The following is a 26,244-nucleotide window of genomic DNA, read 5'->3' on the forward strand; positions in this document are numbered from 1 at the left end:
AGATTATTTTAATATAATTAAGTAAAAGGTTAATTTTACATGATTTAATGCATTTATTTCTTTGGCTATATTATTATATACAATTGCACTTGATCGTGTTGTTTAGTGGGCAAGGTTTATATCCCCAACAGTGGCATATGGAGTTAGTGATTTGGTTGGTTATACCTAGCAAATATTGTCCCTATATGAGTGATATCTTATTTAATTATTAATTAAACCCTCCAGCGATTTAATTAATCCATATTCATTTGCAATTGTGACTAGACTAGTATTATGTTCGTGCATCTAGATGTTTGCATTTGTCGCAAAAATTATTAAGGAATATTGTGATTTGATGTTTTAAGGGTATTTTGGTATTTGATTTTATTATTTTAATTATCGACAACTTTCTTGTAGTTGAATTCCATTTAATTGGAATTACTTGATTTTGTCTAGGTTGAGCAGGGGTCAATCTAGTAAGCTAGTTAATTTCCTAATTTTATATTGCACTTTGACTTATTTTCTCACTTCTAACTTTTAAATTGGAATTTGAGAGAAAAATCCAAAAACCCTCTTAAGGAGGATTGATGTTTTATTTGTTGCGGGAGCTATGAGCGTGTAATCGATGTACGATTGATTTTGTTGGATCCAACTCGGGGAGACCTTGGTTTGCCGAGGCTATTGACAGTTTTAGTGGAGCAATTATTTTATTGCAAGCATTCCTATTTTTTCACTTTTGGCTACTTGGTAGGGCTCTTCTGTTTTTATGCCTCAACTCCGTTTCTAAGTCTATTTTTGGTAGTAGTTTATTAGGAGGTAGAGAACTAATGTTCCCCTCTGCCCTTATATGTTAGCTCTACTTAGTTGGGTGGGTACGAGCATTTTTTTACCTTTTGGAGTGGGATTCAAGGGTTTCAAACTATTATGTTGGTCATGTTTTGATTTTATTGATTTTTGTCAACATTGGATTTTGGGCATTTTTGACTTTGTCTCGATTTGTTTGCTGCCATATTTTCTTGGGTATTTCTTGGAACTGATGTTGGTTGTGGACTTGGATTATCCACGAGGAATCCAATCTGACCATAGATGTATTCTTCTTGCATTGGGTTTCATGTTGAATCTGTACTCCTGACAACATGCTTGGTTGTGTGATTTTTATACTTGGTGTTTTATTGTTTCTCATCCAACCCTTGTTGTTTATGATCTTTGTGTAGTTGCAGTGCCCACACACAAGCACATGAGCTTGCACTTTTGGGGTTCTTGTGAGACCCGAAGTCCTAGTCACTATCGGTTGAGTTATGTTCATTGGGGTTGGATTAGGAAACTGCATTACCTACGGGTACTCATCATGTGATGAGCATGGGTATGTAGGGTAGACAAGTGGAGGGGCTTCTCTCATTACCCTAGGTAAGATCTCTAACAAGGTAATGTGAAGAAGTTTCTAATAAGTGATAACAAAATGAATTAATGGGTAATAAAACTAAGATAAGATAAGAAAATACTTGTACATGAGATCCAAGGGTATGTGCCTATATGGGTGTTCTGAGAGAAGGTGTATGTATAGGTATACCTAGGACATAGTGTGATGGCCTCTTGAGGGAGAGTTTTTGGACAATGTTTAGCTTGGGCTCCGCGATACCAAGTGATCAACTCTCCACTAGAGTCCCTACATAGTAGAACCATAAAGCATCTGACTAAGACTTGTTCTATTGCATTGTTGCATGATATTACTTTCACTTCTTTGCACTACTTGGCATGAGTGTTAGCCATGGATGACTTTATTATGTGCATTTTTGGTTGAATCGCTATCTCCATCAGCATGGTGGAAGTGGGCCTACATGTTCCACGTGGTTGGGAGACATAACTACATGTATTGCTACTGGGCACTAGCGTACAGAGTTGGCCTTCCTCCATGTTCAATTCCAGAGTTGGATGTTCACATGGTTCTCTATGCCTTTCCGGAGTATGTTTCCATGAGATTTATGTTATTTCAGTTTAATGAGATAGTTGATTTATGCATATGTATGTTCACTAGGATGTTTCTTTTTCACATGATTACATTAAATGCTATGGATTAGATGGTTAGATGTTTGATTCTCCTTTATTAGCACATCATTTGTATTCCATGTTCTTGAGTGTTTGAGCCTCGACATATGTGTTTTTGGTACTCCTCGATGTGGAGGATTTATTCTTACTATACTTCCATTTATGCATTTTATTTATGTTGTCAACCGATTTTGCATCAGAGATGTGTTTCCTTGCATGAGGAAAACATTCTCTCATGTGGGCTGTGGTAGATGCTTGCACGAGTGTGCATACTCTCACACAACCTGGCATTTACTCATGCAAACTAATACTGGCTCACACTTAAGTTGTTCTCTCATGCCAAAAAGCATTCCCTCGTGCGAGATGTGATGCTTATTCGTGCGAGCATGTGTTCAATTGTGCGAGTCTGGCATGATGTACTTCTTTGTGTGCTAAACAAGGAGCATCTTTGTGCACCTTCAAGAAATGAGATTTGGAGTCTTCGATACCTTATTGGGTTCTGAACCTTCCTAGATCTTGACAGTTCGAATGTGAAGTATATCTTTGTATGTTTAACTTACATATTTGGTTAATGAATGAGTTGGTAAGTAGTGAAGCTTGGAGATCATTGATTGCTTGGATTGTTTGGTTAAATCTTCTAATCTGTTGTGATCTTGTGATCTATTGCATGTTGATGTTGTTAGAATCCATGCTTAATACCTTACAAAAAAGTAAAAATTAGCTTTTATTTATCGTTGTTCCAAGGATCTCCAAGCAGGGCATTACAATTTATATTTCCAAACTAATTAGAAGTTGTCACTTTTCTTATAATTATATATTTTATGTTTTATCCAATGAAATTGTATTTTTTTTAAGTTCATAATATTGAAAATTTATTTATTGGTCATTTGATTGTCTAAATTCTTTGAGATCTTATTGTGTAGAATTTTATCATTCTTTCCACATTGCATGAATTTTGTTAACATTTTTAGAAAATCTTTTAGTCTTATATTAATTATATATTAAACTTTTAAATATATAGTATTTTATTATTTTTAAAAACACATTATTTTTTTAATATATTTTAGTCTTTTTTTAAAATATAAATTTTATTGATCATATATAATCAAAAAGTATATTAATAAAATAAATTAAGATTAAGAAATAATATAAATAAAACTAACATAAATATTTAAATCAATTATAAATTATAAATTTTTAAATAATGAAAATAAAAATTAATTATTTTTATAACAACAGTAAAATAAATAATTATAATTATGTAATTGAATCTTTTATTTTGAGATGAACATAATACTTTTTAGAATTAATAATTATGTTTTAAATCTTAAAAAATTAACTATATTAATGTTATTAATATATTCTACATTACTATTTGTTAATAATTTTTACTATAACTAAGGGTACTCACCACTAAATGACACTTTTTACACTTGTCATAAGAAAATACTATTACATTCAATGAAGTCTTAACTAATTTTTTATTATAATACTAAAACAATGTCATTATGATTGAAATTAGAAAAAGTAAGATCTACAATTTATGAGTATTTATCATAATGCCACTTAACAATTATTTACTAACTTATCGTTAGTTTTATCAATATTTAACAAATGTTAAAGAAAAAATTAATTGTTTGTATCCTTTCACAAATATTATTATTATTAGCATTATACTATTATATCTTGTCAAAAGAAGAAAAAAAAAATCCGATATAATACCATAATAATATGATAAACACCTATATAATATTCAATTCAAATATTAACAATTGTTTTCCACTAAAAATAGGAAAATTGTCCTAGAAAAACACAAAATCTTTTCACCACTTCGTAACGTTAAGCCTTTGTCTTGGCATGGTGACATATAGTAGGCTTTTTCCCTTTCTTCCAACTCCCAAGTGAAGAAGTTCGAGATTGCTTTTGGGAAACGTCGATTAGGCTTCCGTTTAACAAAGAGAACGTAAGGCCATGCATAATTCCGCACAATAGTCTACTGGCAATATGCTGTTAGATAAATTGTTCCGACTTAGAATTGCGTTAAACGACTGTAAACCCGCATAACCGAGATGATATCCCACTTGCGGGAAATCTCTCTCCTGTAATAAACGAGAACTAATGAGAAAAGGCCATGAAAGATTGAAGATTTTGTTTGTATTCCATAAATGGGTATATGATCTGATATTTTGTTTGCAGTGGTGCTATCGAAAACGTTATCCTGTACGGGCATATGGACAAGACCAACGACATTAAGATGGTGATGTTAGGAGCATCAGGCACTGCTCCAGCAGGAAAGAAGAAGAAGAAGCTTCTTGCAAATGCCATGAAGAGAACAACTGAATGGTATTTACAAAATCAGTGTATTTTTCATTCAGTTGATCACATTTCATGTTGTGGGCTTTGTTTAGTTACGAGATTTTAGCTTAATTAGAAAGATCGTTTTGATTAAATACTGCTCTATTGCATTGATGCGAGTTGTTTTGTTTGAAAATTTCAGTATGTTAAAATAGGCTGGATAATGAATTACTTATAACTTTTGGATTTGCTTGGTTATCTACTTCTGCCCACATGCCTTTTTGTGTCCAGTTCTGGATTTTTGCTATTTACGTTATTGTCAGATGATGCCTAAATGAAAATTGGCTTGCTTAAATGAATATTTCGGTACACCAAAATGAAAATTCTCATCCGTGTCCACATGAGTTTTTGCCATGAGGTGGAAAGAGAAGAGAGAATTGCAGGTTCTATCCTGCATCTAGCTATGTAATGATATTATTGGGTTATTTGTATAAGGATATAATCCTGTACTTTATTTTATTTTCAAAACTTGTCTGCTGCAAGATATTGAGATACAATCCTTTTCCTTTTGCCACCATTGGTGCTAATAATTGTTCTCTTGTAAGAATTTGAGCCAATATCCCCCATTTTAAAATCCAAAGTGATGGCTATCAGGCTTGCGAACATGAAAGTTAATCTGAAAAAATCCAAAGCAAAGCTCAACAATTTTTTCTTTTAGCTAAAACTAGGATTTAGCGAGAATATGCAAGAGATAAAACATTATAGTTTCATGGAGAAATCCAAATCATTGAGTGGGGTTTGGTTGGGTAGCTGTTATCTGTCTAGTTATTTAGATAGTGGCCAAGGATTTTCCAGTATGCATCATCAATCTTATTCGTATCAAGCGGACAAGAGCCTAACAACTCTTCATGGAAAAGCCTTGAACTCTTCATCATCGCAAGGAGAAGGAAGGCCCTCTCCTATTGGGCGAGTTCTATTCCTTAGCGTAAAAGTCTATCTATCCAGGTCTATTTACATGGGGTTTGATTGCTTCTCATTTTCATCGAATTCTCCATTTATTTCATCTTCTCTTCTACCAATTTGTTTGGTTTGTGATAGTGCCTTTTGACATACTTTGTGCTAACATGGTGAGTAAGATCTAGTAACTGCAACAGCTTGCCCGGTACATGGATGTGAGATTTTGGAGCTTTTACAGTATGAAGGGCTAGGGTGATTCTGTTGAAGATGGTAGCTGTAATAGAGATCTTTATCTCTGTAAATATGAATGTTATTACCATTATGTTCAGCTGCAAAGGACACTTATGTTTAATTGTAATATTAAATGTAAATGGCATGTGTCATTTACATGCAACTTTACTGCTCAAACTTTGAATTTGAATTTTGAATTTGGCTGATGGCGGGCCTTGTGCCTCCGAATCCGCCTCCTTGCCTAGACTTGTAACTCGTGCTTGCGGTTTGCAGGGATTTGGAGGACAATTTGGATGGTTGTGGGACCATTGGGGTCGATGGGGAGATTCTTGTTGACACTGCTGCTTTGGATAGTGGTGGCCTTGTTGGTTGTTCTCTGAAGGGCGGTTAGAAGTTGATAGATGAAACTCTATCGGGTTGGAAGAATGCACTTGTTGGCCCCTCGAAGACTAATGTCCTTACGGAGGATCCCAAGATTTCCCATGGTCAAAATGGCCCTGTGGTCTCCCTCCTAGATTGTTTGGTGGACAATGTGACATCTGGTCTTAAACTGTGTGTTGTTGGCAGATTTGTGGCATTTCGACCTACTATCGAGATGGTGCGCAAATGGGTCAGTTAGAGATGGAAGGTCAGGGGTAGTGTTGGTGTCTCTGCAATGCCTAGTGGCCTTTTCTATTTTAAGTTCACCTTGGAGGAGGATATCAATCTCATTCTCTTTGGTACTTGGTATTATGGAAAGCATTGTTTTGCCTTAACTAAATGGCATCTAGGCTTTGATGCTAGTGCAGAGTTGAACAAACTTGCCCCAGTTTGGGTTAGACTACTTGATCTGCCACTGGAATTTTGGGATGATAAGATCCTAAGGTGGGTGGGGAATTCTTTTGGTCATTTTGTCACAGCGAACAAGGTGACAATGCAAAAAACACACCTGGTTTACGCAAGGTTCTGTGTGAATGTAGCCTTAAACCGAGCAATCCCCACTGTGGTTACACTGAAGACTAAATGGGGAGAGACAATCCAGCCCATAGAATATGAAAATGCGGGCCTGTTTTGCCAAAAATGTGGTCACTTTGGACACCTTATTGTTGATTGTAAGATCCAATTGCAAAAGGAAAAATAGGAGGGCTCTCCAAGGATTGTTATGGAAGCATTGGGTGAATCTTCTGATGCCTCAAAGCAGGTTGTTCATTCTATGGAGACTCCCCTAGTGCTTTCCACTCCGAACAAAAATGTCCCTAGCGAGGGGGTAGCTTTGGAGGATAAAAAGAAAATGGATGAATACCCCTTTAACAGGGAGTTAGAGGAACTCTTGAGTTCACCCATGGGGGAACCTGGAGATGGAACGCTGTTGGAGGAAGGTGAAATTGAGACTCCCCACCCTCTTTCTGGTTCCCCAACAATTCAGGGAGGTGACAACAAGCAAAATATTACAGCTGCAGGAGGTGATACTCAGGAGAGAGTGTGTACCCCATTAACGATGGTTAAAGCTTCCCTAGTGGAGATGGCAGCTAAAGTGATGGAAAGCATTGATAAGGTTGAGAAGGAGCTTAGCCCTACCTCACTACATGTGAGGATAATGGGGAATGGGAGGTTCAGAAAAAGAAGAGGAGGGGGGGAAAAAAACCAGATGTAGGAGCCTGTGGGACAGTTGGAAGACCATCAAGCAGAGCAACTAGGACAAAGCAAGCAGCAAGGGATGTGGCCAGTGGGAAGCAACTTACATTGGAGATAGTTACTAGAGGTAAGAAATGAAATTCCTTTCTTGGAATTTGAGGGGGCTAAATAACCCCAGAAGCAATATGCTCTGAAACAATACATATTTCAAGAAAAAGTTGACTGTGTTTTAATACAAGAAACTAAAATGTCTGGTGCTAGTTTTGATAATATAGTTAGCCATATTTGGCCGGGTGTTGAGTATCTTCATAGGGATGCTGATGGTGCCTCGGGGGGTATTGCTACTATGTGGAATCTGAACTCCATGAAGGGAATTGAGTTTGGAAGGATAATTTTTTTATATTTATTGATTTCCATTCTAGCACTCATTGTTGGGGCTTGATCAATATCTATGCTTCTAATAGCAAATTAGGAAGGAAGGATACGTATGATAAATTGGCTAGGATTACTGAAACTATGAAGGATAAAAAAATGATGTATATGGGAGATTTTAATACCCCCCTATATCATTCGGAGAAATTAGGTGGAAATAGGGACTGCCCAGAAGGCTTGCAAGACCTTAATGATTTTATGAGCAGAATGGACTTTATAGATGTGGAACTAAAAGGGAACCCATATACCTAGACTAATAATAGAAAGTGAAAGGACCTTATCCAGGTTAGATTGGATAGGTTATTGGTGACAGGGAAATGGAATGACTTGGGAACTCTCATCTTGAGAATCTTACTAGAACTACTTCAGATCATTCCCCTATAATCTTCCTGTAGGAGGATGGTCTGAAAAGTGGGCTGAAACCTTTTAGATATGAAATTATGTGGTAGTCTCACCCAGAATTCAAAGAGAGTGTTCAAGACTAGTGGAATATAAGGATAGATGGTACTGCGATGTACAGACTGACCCAAAAACTTGACGACATAAGGAGGAATGTGAAGAGTTGGGCTAAGGATTCATTTGGTGACTTGTTCAAAACTAAAGGTGAAGTGGAGGAAAAGCTTAAAAATCTCCAAGGGGAGATTGCTGAAGGGATCAATGTGGACAATGCAACTTAGGAAGAGGAGGAGTATAGAAAAAAGTGGAAGGATATTCTCTTGAGGGAGGAAATTTTCTGGAAACAAAGATCAAGAGTTCAGTGGCTTAAGGAAGGGGATAAGAACACTATTTTCTTTCACAAGTTAGCCTCTAACCATAAAAGAAGAAACACTATTGTTAGGTTGGATGGGAAAAGGGGAAGGGTCTTTAAGGATTAGGAGAAGATGGGAAAACATGCAGTGGAATACTTTAGCAAGGCTTATGTCAAGGACAATAAGGCTGTGAATCCAGTGATTAGAAGAAGCTTGATTAATACGATTCCACAGGTTCTAAGTATGGAGTAGAATAACCACATTCTTGGCAATATTACAGAGGAGGAGGTGAAATGTGCGGTGTTCTCTATGAAAGCTTATAAGGCTCCGGGTTCGGATGGGTTCCCCCCTACGTTGTTTTAGCATTTTTGGGAGGTTGTCAAACCTGAATTGGTCTGGGCTACTAGAGATTTTTTTAGAACAGGAAATATGTTAAAAAGGATCAATAAGACCTTTATTGCATTAGTACCTAAAATCCTCACACCAATGTGCCTGCTGGATTTTAGACCTATCAGTTTATGTAACACTATTTATAAGATATTTGCTAAAGTCTTGGTGAACAAAATAAAGCCTTTTTTGGAAAGAATAATTGGCAGTCCACAGAAAAGATTTGTTCTTGGAAGACAGATTCTTGATGCAGCTATAACCACACATGAGGTTATTCACTCAATGGAGAAAAACAAAAAACTAGGGATGGCATTCAAATTGGATATCTCCAAGGCTTATGATAAGGTTAAGTGGGATTTCCTTTATGAGGTGCTTGAAAGAGTGGGGTTTAGTAACAAAGTAATAAACCTGATCAAAGTGATGGTTGGTACAGTTCAATATTTTGTTCTCCTAAATGGTTCTCCTTGGGGCAACTTTGGTGCAGAGAAAGGACTAAGGCAGGGTGACCCACTTTCCCCCTACCTCTTCATTATGATTGCTGAAGTTCTAGGGAGGTCTTTCTATAAACTTGTGAATACTAGTTGTGTTAAAGGGGTTAAGCCAGCTACTACAGAAAACACTGAAGTCCTACAGCAATTTGTTGATGACACATTCCTATTTGGAGAAAGCTCGGGTCTGCAAGTCAATTATCATAAGGGTAAGCTTTATTTCTTTAATACTGATGCCTCATTACAAAGGAGGATAAGAAATATTTTGGAATGCCAATCTGCCAGCCTCCCAAATACTTATTTACAATTACCACTAACCACTAAGAAAGTTACTAATGAATTTTGGAATACGATAGTGGAGAGAATTCAGAGGAAACTTGTAGGATGGAAAGGGAAGATACTAAGCAATGCTGGAAAACTGCAGTTACTTTCAAAGGCTCTCTAGGGTATCCCCATTTATTTCTTGTCCCTATTCAAAATTAACCAAAACATGGCGGAGAAGATTGAGAAGATACAAAGGAACTTCCTATGGTCAAGGACAGAGGAGAAAAATAAAGTGAGCCTAGTCAAGTGGGAGGAGGTGTGTAAACCAAAGAATAAGGGGGGGCTGGGAGTAAGAAGACTTCGAGACCTTAATAATGCTCTCCTCACAAAGATTGGCTGGAGATTAGGAGAAGACAATACGGGTTGGGGTAAAATTATGAAAGCTAAATATCTGTCAAATTTCCCTTTCAATTGGAATCTATTTAATAATGACCTCCCAAGAGGGTCTAAAATCTAGATGAATATAGTCAGAAGTAGAGGATTGTTAAGGAAAGGGACAAGGTGGATTGTGGGAAATGGTTTTAGTATTAGATTCCGTGAAGACAAGTGGATGGGAGGGAAATCGCTAGTCTTCGGCAAATTTAGAAGGTTAATGGAGTTGCTTAAAGAAGATGTGGGAAGTAAAGTTGGAAATTATATTGATTAGGGGAGGAAGTGGAGGAAGCTTGTTAAGGAAACTTACTCTCAAGAGGACATTCAACTTCTCAAGGAATTAGAAGAGCTGATTGGGGAATAGAGAATCCCTATACTTTTCCAAGAGGATACCACAGCTTGGGATTTAACTCCAAGTGGTAGTTTCACTGTTAAATCAGCTTACATACACCTATTTAGCAAGGATCCCTACTTGCAATTGTGGAGTAAGGTTTGGATTAGTAACCTTATTCCTAAAATTAATTTCTTTTGGTGGATAGCTCAGCATGGCAAAATTTTAACATTGGACAATTTGAAAAGAAGAGGCTTTCATATTACAAACCATTGCTGTCTCTGCAAGGAAAAGGAGGAAACCATAATTCACCTATTTCTGGAATGCTAGTTTGCCTTAGAGATCTGGAATAGGGTCTGGGAGAGATTTGGGTTAAACTGGGTTATGAAAGACAATCTGGGGCAATTTGTGGAGAATCAGAGTTTTCCCTTTGCTCACCCTAGATTGAATTTGCTATGGAAGATGGTTCCACCATATGTATGCTGGCACATATGGAAAGAAAGAAATAATAGAATATTTAGGGAGGAGAATAAATCGGTGGAGGTGGTCTTTGGAATAATGGAGAGATTGTTAAAGGAGAATTTAAGGGTGGATAAATGTAAGATGCCAAAGGAGGAACCAAGTAGACATGAAGGACTAATGGCTGAAAAATGGGGCTGTCATGAGGATTTTTTCCTCTTTGATAACTCAAAAATCGTGAAGAGACAACAAACGAGATAGAGACCACCTACCCTTTCACATTATAAACTGAATTTCGATGGTGCTACCAGAGGAGGTATAGGAGTGGTGGGAGGAGTACTGAGGGACAGGAATGGTGATGCACTGTTGGTCTATGCTGGGAAAGTGGAAAATGGAAGCAATAATCTGGCCGAGGCAATGGCATTGTTTTGGAGCCTTCAGCTGATTAGGGAAATGCAAATTAAGGAAATTACAATTGAGGGGGACTCCAAATTAATCATTGATATGGTCAAGGGAGCCTCTCAACTAGGATGGAATATTCGAAATATCATATCCTAAGCAAATGTTAGAAGGGATGGAAAGTGTCCACTTGTAGCACATTTACAGGGAGGGAAATAAGGTGGCAGATGCGGCAGCTGCTGTGGGGTTTAATTCTACTGAAATCACGTGCTGGAGGAATATTGTAGATCTCAATTACAATATTAAGTCATCGATAACCAAGGAAAGAGGCGGGAATATTAATCAATTATGATTATTAAATGTAGAGTCAGGACCAATTTTGTCAATTATGTGATGATGTTCGCTAAATTTAACAAAATTCTATTGGAAATGAGGAGACGTGGCCGTACAAACAAAAAAAGGAGTGAATACAAATTAAGAGGGATGTCATTTCATAATTATGGAAACACATCGCAGATTTCAAATTACACCCCATTTAAAAGTACAAAGGATATCATTTATCAGACTGTTAGAGATATTCAGGGTTTGAAAATTATGATGCTATGCAATCATGAATCCCACAATAATTTCGCATGGGATTTTGAAACTTATCAAGCACGGGTCTGAAATTTTTTTTGGTTTATTGTTAAAGGGCTTAAGGCGAATAGTAGTTGCAGAGATATCACAGAAAAGGAAGTTCAAATGGTCATTACTGAAGAAGGGGAGGCGGAAATTGGCGGAATTGATATGGGTGGGGACCTGAATAGGCTGGAGCCCATGAAGATAGAGAACTTCAAAGATAGAATGGCCACTTGGTTTCTGCTGAAAGAAGGGGGTTTTTTGCCCTACATGCAGTTGATGGCAGGGTATGACGAGAATTGCGCCCTCCAATTTGTCAATGGGTGGAACGACCGCAATGTCACCATTAATGGAATCACCTTCCAAGTGACTGAGGAAGTGATTGCCATAGCGACTGGCCTCTCAATGAAAGGAAAAAATGGAGAGAGGTAACTAAAACCGTAGACGAGGCCAGTATGAATAACTTCTTTGCGGAAAATGAGGAGCCGGTTCGATATAGAGGAGGGTTTAAAAGGGAGAAGCTACCAGCTCCATGGGATGATGTGTGCTTGGTTCTCATGAGATACCTAACGCTGGAGGCCAGGTTCAGTGTTTGTTACTACTACCATTTCCCTTAAATCATTTTAGAAATAGGGATTTCATTTCTATCCTGTTTTATCTTCTGTATTCTCTTGAGGATATGGTAGTGGATATTAGGGAAAAGAGAATTAAAGGGCAAAACTATACCATAATCCAGAATTCACCCCCGAGCACTAGTATTGGTACTAAAATTCACACCCCCACCCCTCCCCCTGTCAGGGAAACAAGAAAAAGAAAAAAACTAATATGGCTGTGGAGCAAAAGGGTAATAAAAAGATAAAAGTTGAAAAACCCGTAGAGGTGGATGAAGAGGAATTAGAGGAGGAGGCTAGAGGTAAGGCAATGAGGAGATTTGGAAGACTTGCCCAATCCTAGGCAAGGCATAAATAGAAATCCAACAGGTTCAGGGTAGAGGAGGTTGAGGAGGAAAACTCAGGAAATAATAAAGAAGAAAGGGAGGAGGAAGAAGAAGAAGGTAAGGAGGAGGTGGAAAGAAGTATAAACTCGAAAGATAATTCTGTTGATAATGCATAGACTTAGGTTTATGCTGGTAATGCTGATACCATGGAGGTTACACATGTGTCTGCAAGCTTCTCCCTCTAGCCCATAACGTTCTGTGAAGAAAGCAATAAAATGGATACCTCCCCCATAACTTTTTCATCCCCGGCCAAGGAAAATTCTAAGGTTTTTACTAATCCAAAGGTTTTGCAGGATAAAATCCAGGTCCAAAAAACCAAGGAGGAAACAAGGAAGGTGGAAATGGAAACCAAGGAAGAGACAGAGGAGTAGTATGCCAAATTGGAAAAGAGAGTTAAAGTTTTAGAGGAAAGGTTCTTTACCTTCTCTAAATTTAACCTCAAAGTCACCCACACCGTGGCCACCACCCTCCAGCTATTGGCGTAGGAGAAGGAGGATACTAGAATGGATATAGAGGACCATAAGCTGCTCTTCAAATTCCTTGCTGATGACTGGTCTTGAATTCTGTTGGTTGCGAAGGGGAAGGAGAAAAAAGAAAATTGAGTTTTTTAGTTTAATGGGATCCTCAGATCCAAGTCTTTTATGTTTATCTGCTGTTTTTGGTTTTGTTGGTATCCAGTTGTAATTAAGACTTGGTGTTGGCCTGTTATGCCAATAGTTATCTGGATGAACTTCTGTAGTATTAGATCTTCTAGACTTTTTAGTTTAGCTGTTCCTAGTATTATGCTGATTAGTTTCTAGTTGAAGGCTCTTTGGTTTTTTTGATGTTTTAGTTAGCTTTTTGCTTGCTGTTGGACATTCCTGGTAATGTGCTAGTTACGAGCTTTTTGCTTGTAAGGGCTGACCCCCTAGTTTTGGAAGCTTTATATTTAAAAAACATGCATTGAGGCATTAATATTCGATAAGTTGTAATTAATTATAGGAGTTATAGGATTCTCAAGAGACCTTTCAGTTATAATATGAAGAGTCTCTCCTATTGCTATATATTTGCATCAAGCAAAGGATATTGTACACTTGAACATTTCATTATCAATAAAGATATTTTTGTGTTGTGTGGCTGGGTTTTTCCCTTCATTCTTGAAGGATTTTCCCAGGATATTTCTGGTGTTCTTTGTTTCAGTTTTGTCTCTTTCTTATTGCTAGTTATTTTCATGGATTTGATGGGCTCTAATTTTAACATGGTATCAAAGCTAGGTTCAGTAACAACATATGAAGGAGTTTAATCTTGGTATTGTTAAATCATCATTGAGGTGTTTTCTTTTGGCATGGGCATTTGGATAAATTTGTCAGAAGTTATATGTGATTTCTATTTGTCTATGATAGATATCTTTGGACTATGCTCTTTGTGGATTTTTCCATAGTTCATTTTGTATCTTTGCATTTGGCTTCGTTCTTCACCTCCCTCTGGTGCGCATGTCTTGTTGGTTCCCAAAACCGCAGATTGGAATCCTACGAGCCTTGCCTGCTTGATGCTGGGATATCCAATTGGTTAAGGCCAACTTGACGGAACTGAACAACAAGGTACGAGTTCCCTGCACTTCTGGCTTTGCAAAACCGAGGCGGGTGTACCTAATCCTGGATGAAACAATTAGATCCAAGATGCTGAATGCAGATGGGTTAGAACGCGAATACAATAAACGTTTTCCAAATGGCAAGAAATATAGGAAAACTTTAAACTTGCAATTTACGAACTGAGAACAAAAGCTAATGATTGAAATAATGTTTAAAATGAAGAATAAGTATAGATTAACGCAACAGATGAATATATTATTTCTTCAATGGAAAGAAATGAAACATTTGCCAGCATATGGGTTATGAATCAGGAGTAAAAGACCAGTGCCTAATTAAATGGGCAATAGAGTCAACATTATTAGTTGAAACGTACAACTTTATAAAGTTTAATATATCCAACTATAAATAAATTTAATGATTCAGACGCGATGGATCAATTATATGAATGCAATTCAAATTAGTCTAAAATGCACTTTAACTCCTACAGAGACAAATTAGACTAAATACGGAAACAATAAAGTATTTCACAATATTTAAGTTTATCAAATTTAAAATGCAATAACGATTTAGTCCACTTATCCAAATATTAAAATATTTATAGAAAATAATAAAAAACGTTTATAAAGGACACAACTTAATAAAAAATTAAAACTCTAATGCAAGTAAATTAAATAAATACTTCTTACTGATCCTGAAATAAAATCGTACTGGAGACATTCCCTACAGGTGATCCATCCAATATAATTCAACTCTGGAATCGCACAAGAATTTATTCCATAATTCACCATCCACAAGCTTAGTTCAAAAGGTCATTTCCTTTGCCAATTAAAAGAGTATGATATAGCATCGCAAGGCAGAAATTTTAAAATATGAATAACAATAATGTCATCCATCTCTGTTGTTTGGCTTTTACATCTCATATTTATAATATGAGTAAGGGGTGTCGGTTACTATACTAAACATTAAGGGGTGTCGGTTACTATACTAAACATCGTATCCCTTCATAACAAAAAACCAACCAAATTAATTTTATTTGGGTAAGCTAACCAATACATAATTTTATTTGAACCCAAACATAATCAGCACTTTAGACTATTCTCTTTTATATTTTTTTTGGGCATCGTTTATTTCATCTTCTCCTGCGCAATTCTTCACCCGTCAAATGACTTCCTTCATCCAATTGCAATCTGCCAAAACACAAAAAGGGCACTATAAGGAAACATACGGGTGAATAATCTGATAGGAAACATTTACCTGAAGGCCCTATGGACGCCATTGACATAGGTTGAGGCAAACCCGATTCAAAGATTGAGTCTTCGAAAACTCGCATTCTTTCTCAGGCCATCAATGTATATCATTCCTCACCATAGAAAGCTACAGCAAAGACTTCCGGTGCACAAGCATATATTTTAAACTTTTCAATCTGAACACACAAATTTATGCTCCGGGAATCATCTAATCTGCATTATCGTTAGTCTTTATATATTTCTGAAGACATAACGTTTCATTTTATATAGCTTCTTGATCATACGCTTGGTGACTCATGGACGTGGGATGGAAAATGTCATTCATATGAATATTGCTGCCGCAGGAAGGTGACTATATTCTCCTATGAACTCAGCCACACCTCCAGATATCTTAAATAGAATATAACTTCCGACTTTCTGAGGTATTGATTTTATGCATATTTTCCAGTCTTGCATGTATTTCATTTTATCCTTCTCTTATATCTCTGGCTTGTACAATATCGTTGTGAATGCTCTACCACCAAACATGCATACACGAAGGGCAAATCTTTAATAAACCTTTTCTCTGGACTTATTTCATTCATCCTTTTGTACCGATATACAATTCCCAAAATATTCAATAGCTGCCTCCTGTACTCGTGGATACGTCTAACCTGTATATCAAACACAGTACCTGGATTAATTGCATATCTAGTTTTCTCCTTAATGTATGAGACAAGCTTGATTTTGTTGGCTCTTATCATCCATTGGAATTTAGCACTGTCAATCCTATCTTTATTCAGTAGGGACAATATCACGGTGAGGTTGCAAATTCATCTATGATACTCTTCCATCATTACTTCCAATTGTTTGCACAATACTTGTTTTAATGTTTCAAGTCGATAAAGATTGAGAGACTGATTACCAGCCTGATGAGCCATAATGTCTAACATCCTCTTCATCCATGAAGGGTCTGCACTGGATGCTTCAATAGCCTTCATCACACAGTCGTTCAAGTACTTGTGAAGGAGCATACAGCTCTGATTTACAGCTTCACTTGCTTTAGTTGGAAATTCTACCTGTGATTTCCTTCAACCTGGATGACATTCTTGTTAATCAAACATAGATGTTGTTGCTCTAGAAAAAGCTTATTTAGTACATCCATAAGTTGGAGCAAAGAAATTGTACTGAAGTGCAAATCAGCATGTAAAGTGAGTGCAACATGTTGTAATTTCAGAATAATATGTCGAGGCATCTTTTTTGCAGTAACAAACTTGAATGGGCTCACATTTTTCTTTCTTAGAAACTGCTTCTACTTGACATGAAGAACAGGCAATATCTTCAGAACTAGAAGAATTACTTTCAACTCATAAAAAGTCTCAGACTGAGCAATATCTCCTTATAAAATGGGGATACATACAGCAGTCTATACTTGGGACAATCTTCCTCCTGTTACCTCAATATAGATCCGTAAGTGGTAACCTCCATATGTGCACATTTACCATGTGTGTCAGATTTACCTTCATTTCTGGATCAGGAGAAGCATTCTGTAGGTAGCAGAAATATGTGTTGCTATATAACCGTCAGCTAGGGATGCTAAGATATCATCTATGCCAATACTATTTAACTTCTCTGAATTAGGAATCTCTGGAGAAACTGAATTGTCTTCAACAAAATGTTCCCATTCTGATCATTATATCACGTTCTTATATTTGCAGGCTCTTCCTGAAACATGTCAAGCAATATATGAATAATCATTGTATAAGCATATCTGTCTTTTCCATGATGCTTAGGGCTAAAATTTTGCTAAAATTTGGAGCCCCATCAGTGGCTCTTTCTGGGGACGTATGCTCCATGAGAGCATAGCGAGATTCCAGCTATCTCTGAAAAAGCAGACCGTGCACCCATGCTTAGCATGATGCACAGTGGCCCCCCGGCCCCCAAAAAATAAACATCACTTCTTTCCTCGATCAAATACCCGATTCTAATCCTGCAATACTTTGAACCTACTGAACATGGAATTATAAAAATCTGATCCATTAACGAGTGTTAGAAAACAATCATTACATAATATGTGCATTTCATTTAATACTTGTCTAGACTTAATTCCTACCATTGCATTATCAATAGGATCAAATGAGAAGAAATATATTTCACTATCATTTAAATCAAACGTTTGATCTCTTGCTTCATTCATTTGTTCAGTATACATGGAAGAAAAATCCTCAAAAAAATGATAAAAACTTAAAAACATCTCCCTAAGCATATTGTTAGTAAATATTATCGTAGGGTCTTCGAGGATACATACCTCGGTGTGCTGTCCACATTTCATACCTGTATCAAATGCATTATCCTTATGAATATGATTTTCTGATTCAGAGCAATCATTAGCCTTTGGTAAGTCATCAATTACACTATGGTCCTTGTTGGATAGAAAATCCTTGTCTTCATGCATTTGATCAATCACACAAATGTTTTTCTTTGCTTGGACATCTTTTAGCACACAATTTCCTTGATCTCCATACCTTAAATGCTGATTTTCCTTGCACAAAGGTTTTGAAAGCAGGTCACTTTCAGGTAACATAGACTTCCTGTGATCAAGGTTCTGATTAGATATGATGCTTGAAAAAATTTCAGAACTATGCTTCAAGCTCAACACACTCTCTTCATTGCACTTGTTTGACTCCATATCATCCTCTTGTATTTGATATAATTTTGGCTCATAGGATGAACTAAAAAGATTCCCGCCTTGTGAATATATATTAGACATCTTATGGACTTCACAATTATCATTAAGCATGGTATCTTTATTATTTTCATCACAGCGCTGATATATTTGTTCCTCCAACAATGGACTCAAAAATATAGAATGCTCAAGTATATTTCCATGATATCCTTCATCCAACATTTTCTCATACTGTTCATCTTCATTTTCACAAGATACTATATCCAGATTCTCCATTGTTTCATTGCATAAAAGATCTGGAATGATATTGAAGACGTTGGATGCCTTTTCTCCTTCTTCATGCATATTCACACTATCCTCAAAATTTAGAAATGTATAAGGGCTGTATTCTTCATTCCCTTCTACTAGCTCATCATGTATGATCATTGTATCTAAACATATCACTCTCTATACTTGGACTACAATACTCATCTTTAGCAAACATGTCATCCCTTTGAGAGTTGTATGATTCTTTGGGTTCATTGGTTTCCATCTCGTGAAAGTAATATGGATTTGTAGAAAGGGCTAAGCTTTCATAGGACACATCTATTATCTCATCAATATGCTTTTCTTTATATACAGGAAGAAAATTTTTACCACCCTTTTCAACATACTTTTGATATTCCACATCTAACAAGATCGAAATCTCATCCACACTAAGAGAATCCTCCTCATCATTTCCATTTTCGCCTTCTAATTCCTTACCATTCTCATTATGATCAGATTCTTCTTCCATTTTCTCTATAGTTGAATTCGAGACATCATCATATTCTTGTATTACTTTGGTATCCTTTGCTTCATCTTTAATACCTTGTTCCCATATCTGAAGAAGAAGCTTCACATCAGGGTCTTTTGGCGAAACTTTCAAGTTGACAATCTTGCTTAGAAATTCCTCGTATGGAGGTTTGAAATTGGATGGAATCTCATGGTAAGCATTCGTCACTCTCAAAAACAAATGCGCTGAAGTCTCGCCTTCATATCTCTCTATATTGAAGAAAACATCAAGTGGAGACATCTCAAGATCCTCTTCTATATTGCAGTTTTGATCATCATACCGTTCATAACACATCTCTTCTTCATGGTTTGCATCATCAAATTCATATAGGAACCATCCTTCAAATTCTTTCCAAGATGCAATACATTGTGTAGGTAGTGCTTCATATGCTTGTCTTGCATTGTCCTTTAAAGTTCTAGCAAACAACTTTGTCGTCGGTAGAAATTGTGTATCGGCCAATGGGTCCCTTCGGAAAAGAAATTGTGTATCAGCCGACGGGTCCCTTCGGAAAAGTTCTTGTTATGTAGCCGACGGGTAAATAGTTTGTAGCGGACATAATTTATGTGGCCGACGGACTCCTTTGGGAAAGTTCTTCGGAAAGTATTTATAACCCCTTCGGGAAGCATTGTAATCATATGATATCATGGAAGCATAATGTACTGTGGGCATATGCGAATAATAATAAGAGTTCTGCCGGTTGCTGTTCATGTTCATATTCTTTGTCTGTGTGCGTTTCTTAATTAACCTATGCGATAAACATTTGGTGCCGTTGCCCGATGGACCTGGTACGCAGGCAGGCGGATATGAATTAAATGCCGAATCAGTTGAACAAAGATAAGAGTAAGCTGAAGGGAAAAGATGACATACGCGTTGCGCAAGAAAATTTAATTCTGGCTCAGCAGACTGAGCGTCGAAGGAGATTTCAAAAAATTGCCGACGGAAACAAAAGCGTGGAAGGATTGTTGAAGGAGACTCGACAATGGCTTGAGTTGGTGGAAGAAGCGAGGGAGGAGTTTCTGAACTTGCATACGCCACGGGAAGAGAATCCTGATGGAAGGAGATCGACTCACACAGCTCGGAGTGCTGAGGGAGCACGAGCGTAGAGTGACCTCTTTGTTCGAGATATACTTCCAGAACGAACAGTTTCGGTTGACGGACCCTCTTCTTCACCAAACAACGCAGAAGTCGAAAATAGTGCGGGTGTTGAAAACAGCGCGAAAGTCGAAAACAGCGCGGGTGTTGAAAATAGCGCGGAAGCCGAAAACAACGCGGGTGTAGAAAACAGCGCGGGTGTGCGGAACAACGCGGGTGTGCAAAACAGTGCGGGTGTCCACAACAGCACGGGTGTGCAGAACAGCGCGGGTGTTCAAAACAACGCGGGAGCTTAAAACAGCGCGGGCGTGCAAAACAATGCAGGTACACAACAAAACCCCCAACATATAGTGATAATGGCAGGTCCGAAGGAAAAATTGCCTAAATTTGATGGTGATGAAGCAGCTGATCCCATTCGACATTGTAAAACATGTGAAACGATCTGGAGGGCAAATGGCATAACAGATACAAACGAATGGATCCGACAATTTTCTGCTACCCTAGGGGTGTTGCGATTGATTGGTTTACTGATGTTGATCCACAAAAATTAAATAGTTGGGATAACATTAAGGAGTTCATTGTAGAATTTCAACTTTTGCGTGATGATAATGAAATTGTAGCCGAGATATTCAATACCAAGCAAAAGAAGAATGAAACAGTATGGGTCTTTGCTAGGAGATTGAAGGACTTAATTAGTAAAATGGAGAATAAACCGGCAGATGGGCTCCAGAAAAGATGGTTCATTGAAGGCCTTCACCCGAAGCTGTGAAAAAAGATGAAGATCGTGCCACCATCGACATACATTGAAGCGTACAATCGGGCAATGAACCTCGAAAGTGACCAGAAGACCAAGAAGAAAAAAAAGATCAGCTCATCAGATTCATCATTCAGATGACGATGACCCTTCAGGAGAAGATAGCAGCGACGATGACGAGGGCAGCAACAAGAAGGTCCATGCCCTCCAGAAGGACATGATGCGGATGATGAAGGAATTCAAAAACATGAACAAGGAGACTAAGGGTAATGACCTATGGTGCACAGAGTGTAAGAAAGAAGGCCATACGAAGGGATCCTGCCCGAAAGATCAATTTTGTGAAATCTGCCAGATCCTCGGACACTCGGTAAAGGAATGCCCTTTCAATTTAAAAACAAGGACACCGCAGCAAGTGTTCCTGTCACAGGAGGCATCCCCATCAGGAGGGAACGGGAACACCAGTACGGAAGGTGCCACATCAGGCGGATACAGAAACAACCGGCGCGGTCCAAACAACAACAGCAATAACAACAATGGTGGCAACAACAACAATGGAGGAAGGAGTCGAATTCAGTACAATGCGAATGGTCGGCCAATTGTTCAATGCCGCGCATGCAATCTGTGGGGTCACTTCGCCCGCGAGTGCACAACGACGAACACACCGAAGTTGCTATGCCGATGGTGTGGACCTGGAGATCATGATGATACTAAGTGCCCGAAGTCCGGAGTAAACTTGATTACCGTAGGGACAGACGAAGAGGAAGTTTTGGCAATCACTCGGAAGCAGGCAAAGATATACCCTGACCCAGTGGAAGAAAAAAAGAGACTAGAGGAAGCAAGGGCAGAGATCCAGAAAGCAACACAGGCAGAAACGACACACCTGAAGGACCCGCCAAGTACCTCAGTCCAGAACTGTGTAGAACAGAACATTGTACGACAAATATTGCAAGCTGAGATAACCGTCAAGATAAATGATCTGTTGCTCACTATGCCTCAACTCCATACGGCCCTCACAAATATAGTCCCAAGTGCTAAGCAACCCGTAGAGCAAGACAACGAGGAACAGGGGGTACAAGTGCAGAAGATCCGATGTTGTTAACTCTTTCCTCTGGACGCTATCCGGCGGTTGTTAAAATGGGCATTCTCGAGACTGTGCTAATGGACACGATTGTCGACGGAGGAACCGGTGTCAATGTGCTACTAGAAGATACTTGGAAAATGTTGGGACGGCCGACATTATGGCTACCTACCTTCCAGCTGCTAACGGCCAATCAACATGGAATCAAGCCGTTGGGAATACTCACAGCGCAACCAGTGACAATCGGAACACAACCATTCCTGTTGGACTTCGTTGTGATTCCTCTTAGGCGGAAGGGGTACGATGCTATTTTGGGTCGGGGGTGGCTGATACAAGCAAAAGCAAAGCACGATTGGAAGAAAAATACTTTATCACTCGAAAGCAAAGGCCGGAAGTATGTCATCGATCTGCACACTTAGATGGTCGGGGAAGAAGCCCTATCGTCAGATTCTGAGAGAGAAGAGGATGAAAAGGGGAAAACTATGGAACCGGATCAGGAGGGAGTTTTACGACTGGAAGGAGATGACGATTTGGATTTAGTAAATGGTCTTTACCATTGGCAGATAGAGGATTATGAATTGTTTCCAACTTGCAACGTACTGACAATAGAAGAAAACAATACCGATGCCTTTCCAAAGGAATTCACTGAAATAAAGGAAGGGGATGCATCACTCGATGTGACCCCGGCACATTAGTTCACTAAAGGAGAACCCATCAAATAGAATGAAGTCGCGTTGCAGACCATGAATTTGGGAGACGAAGCAGAACCACGAAACATACTAGTAGGAGACAGATGGGACCCAGTACTGAAGACAGCAGCATTCAAAATATTTTTAGAGTATAAGGATGTCTTTGCATGGACATACAAGGACCTGAAGGGCATACCACCTGAATTGTGTGTGCATCGCATTCCATTGATCGAAGGAGCAATACCCGTACGGAAGAGGCCCTACAGAATGAACAAAAATTATGCAGCCTGGGTTACGAAGGAAATCAATCGGATGTTGGAAGATGGAATTATTTTCAAGGTGCAGAGCAGTGAATGGGTATCCCCGATCGTAATCTCCCTGAAGAAGGACTCCATTCAGATCCGAATATGTGTTGATTTTCGATGCCCGAATGCAGTCACCATCAAGGATCCGTTCCCGATCCCATTCACGGACAGCATCCTGGAGGAGTTAGCGGGACACGAGATCTACTCATTTATGGATGGTTTTTCAGGCTACAATCAGATCTCAATCGCAGAGGAGGATAAACTAAAGACAACATTTGTCGTAGAAGATGGGGTCTATGCCTATAATCGGATGCCGTTTGGTCTGTGCAATGCGCCTGCGGCATTTCAGTGGATCATACTACACATTTTTGACAAGATGTCCGTCGGAAACTTCAAGGCATTTTTGGATGATTGGTCAGTGTTCAGTGAGGAGGACAAACATTTGGCAACCTTAGGCGAGTGTATGGAAAGGTGTCACCGTGTGCGTTTGGCCCTGAACCCGAAGAAGTGCAGATTTATGGTCCCACACGGAAGGTTGCTCGGACACATAGTCTGTAAGGAGGGATTGAAGATAGATCCAGACAAAGTACGGGTCATATTAGAGATGCAGCCATCCACCAATGTAACAGAGGTAAAATCTTTCCTTGGACATATAGGGTATTACAGGCGTTTCATCAAAAATTTTGCCAAGATAGCATATCCGTTGGATAGGTTAACTTTCAAGACAGAATCGTTCCGATGGGATAAGGAACAGGATGAAGCATTTGAAGGACTCAAGGTACGACTGGCTACAACACCTATTTTGGCATACCCGGATTGGAAGAAAGAGTTTCATGTGCATGTGGATGCATCGAACTATGCAATCGGAGCAACTCTAGCGCAGACGAGAAGCCATGGGTTGGATCATCCGATCTATTTCGCCAGCCGATTGCTATCAAAAGCTAAATAAAATTATAGTACCACCGAACGGGAGGCATTGGGGATGGTCTATGTTGTGCAAAAATTCCGACATTACTTGTTGGCCACTCCATTTGTATTCTACATTGATCATTAGGCCCTGTTGTATATGATCAACAAACCAGTCATTCAAGGAAGAATCAGCCGATGGTTACTTCTATTGCAGGAGTTTACTTTCAAGATTATTGTACGGCCAGCAAAGAAACATGTAAGCGCGGATCATTTATCATGTATCAGAACAGGAGAACCAGCAGACGGTGTAAATGATGACTTTCCTGACGCACAGCTGTTTCAAATTGCCGCACTACCAGAGCGGTATACAAGCATCGGCAAATACTTGTCAACAGGACAGTTCCCAAATACCATGCCACCGAATGAAAAACGAAAGTTGGTGATACGGAGTGGAACATTCCAGCTGATTAATGGATTGTTGTATAAAATGGGACCCGATCAGATCCTGAGGCGTTGTGTCCTGAAGGAAGAAATTCCACAGGTACTAAAGGAAGCACACGAAGGACCGGCAGGAGGACACATGGGGCCGGACACAACTGCACGAAAAATACTTCTAGCAGGACTATGGTGGCCAACAGTATACAATGATGCCAGGGAATGGGTTGTTGCCTGCGATACATGTCAGCGAGCTGGAAAACCTTTGAAAAGAGATTTCATGCCTCTGAATCCTTCTCATGCTCAGGAGCTCTTTGAACAGTGGGGTTTGGACTTCATAGGACCGCTGAAGACAAGCAGAATCAGAAGGTGCCGTTACATTGTTGTTGCAACGGAATATTTGACTAAATGGGTGGAGGCGCGTGCACTACTGGACAATTCAGCGGTAAGTACAATAAAGTTTATTTATGAACAAATAATTACTAGATACGGCATTTCGTTACAATTAACAAGTGATAGAGGTAGACATTTTGTAAATCATGTGATCTGACTGCTTACCATGGAGTTCAAAATTTATCATTCGCTATCAAGTCCGTACTAACCAAGGGCAAACGGACAGGCCGAAGCTACCAACAAAATCTTGGTATCAATTATATACAAATCCTGCGCAGTCGAAGGGGAGGATTGGGAGGAGAAATTACCTTCTGCTCTGTGGGCTTACCGCACGGTATACAAAGTCACAACAGGACACACGCCGTTTCAACTGATGTTTGGACAGGAGGCCGTAGTACCAGCAGAATTTATGATACTAAGCTTGCGGATAGAACTAGAAAACAAGTTGGGCGACATGGAAAGCTTAAGGGAGCGGCTGTATAAACTGAACAGGTTAGAGGAGAAGAGATTATTTGCACAGTGGGCAACTAAAGTAACACAGAATAGGCAAAAGGCATGGCACGATAAGCACCTGAAGCTAAAAAGGTTTCAGCCCGGACAATGGGTATTGAAGTACGACGGCTAGAATGAGATCAAACCGGGCAAGTTCAAGGTTAAGTGGGTCGGGCCGTATCAGATTCAGGAAGTAGGGGACAATGGAGCAATCAAATTATGGACTTTGGATGGACACGAAGTGCCTTAGGCAGTGAATGGGTTGAAGTTGAAGATATATCACGAGCGGAAGACTTTTGCGTCAGAAAGTGGCCTTTGGGAGACCCCTTCGTCATTGCAGACCGTCGGTGACGACGGTCGAAGGGTAAACTGACTTTGCTATTCGGTCATACCAAAAAAAATTTAAAAAAACAAAAAAAAACAAAAAAACAAATTTTAAAAAAACAAAAAAGAAAAAAAAAAGAAGTAAAGTAAAGCACTGTACGATTTCTGGAAAGCACCGTACGGTTTCTGGGAAGCACCGTACGGGTTCTGGAAAGTACCGTACGGTTCCATGTTTGCAGGAGACAGCACCGTACGGGTTTCCATATCTGACGTAGGGTGTACGGTTTTCCAGACAATTTAATAATTGCAGTACGGTTTTTGTAGTATGGTTTTTAAAGACAAGGTACGGGTTTCAAATTTGAAGTACGGTTTTAAGGCAATGTATGATTTCCATCTTGAAACTGGTGTATGGATTTGTTGTGGTACGGCTTTTTATTACACTGTACGATTTTTAAAAGTTGCATATTGTAACAACTGAAACCACTGTACGGATTTTGATAGCCTCAGAAGGTTAACGTACGGAAGAAGGTTAACGTACGGCTTTTTCAAGAAGATTGAAATCCAGATTGTGTCAAGTTGGAAGCCGTACGGATTTCATCACAGAAGGGTCAAGTTACCATATGCACCTTGCAGGGCGCTGTACGGCTTGTTAAAACACCAACCATATAGAAGGCTTCTAGCATTTCAAGCGTACAATTTCCTTCTGAAGAGTAGGGTACGGATTATTGAATGCAAGGTCTTCCAAGTTAAGGTACGGAGTTCACCAGTAAGCAAGGCGGTATACCATGATGCATTGAA

At 38.8% G+C, this 26,244-nt stretch overlaps 1 protein-coding gene across 2 annotated transcripts in view; it reads left to right on the top strand.

Annotated features, from left to right (window-relative positions):
• The first annotated feature begins 3,851 nt into the window (after positions 1-3,851).
• Positions 3,852-26,244, top strand: part of LOC149559497 (Phototropic-responsive NPH3 family protein) — a 120,316-nt gene continuing 97,923 nt past the window's right edge. For both annotated transcript variants that reach the window (XM_089833410.1, XM_089833411.1), the window contains exons 1-2: positions 3,852-3,988; positions 4,222-4,368. In XM_089833410.1, the coding sequence (XP_089689536.1) occupies positions 4,256-4,368 (113 nt within the window). In that variant the 5' untranslated portion in view covers positions 3,852-3,988; positions 4,222-4,255. The remainder of the gene's footprint in view (positions 3,989-4,221; positions 4,369-26,244) is intronic.

This window comes from Cupressus sempervirens, chromosome 5 (genome assembly GCF_028749045.1).
Source record: "Cupressus sempervirens isolate cs-2001-9-10 chromosome 5, ASM2874904v1, whole genome shotgun sequence".
Taxonomy (NCBI): Eukaryota; Viridiplantae; Streptophyta; class Pinopsida; order Cupressales; family Cupressaceae; genus Cupressus; species Cupressus sempervirens.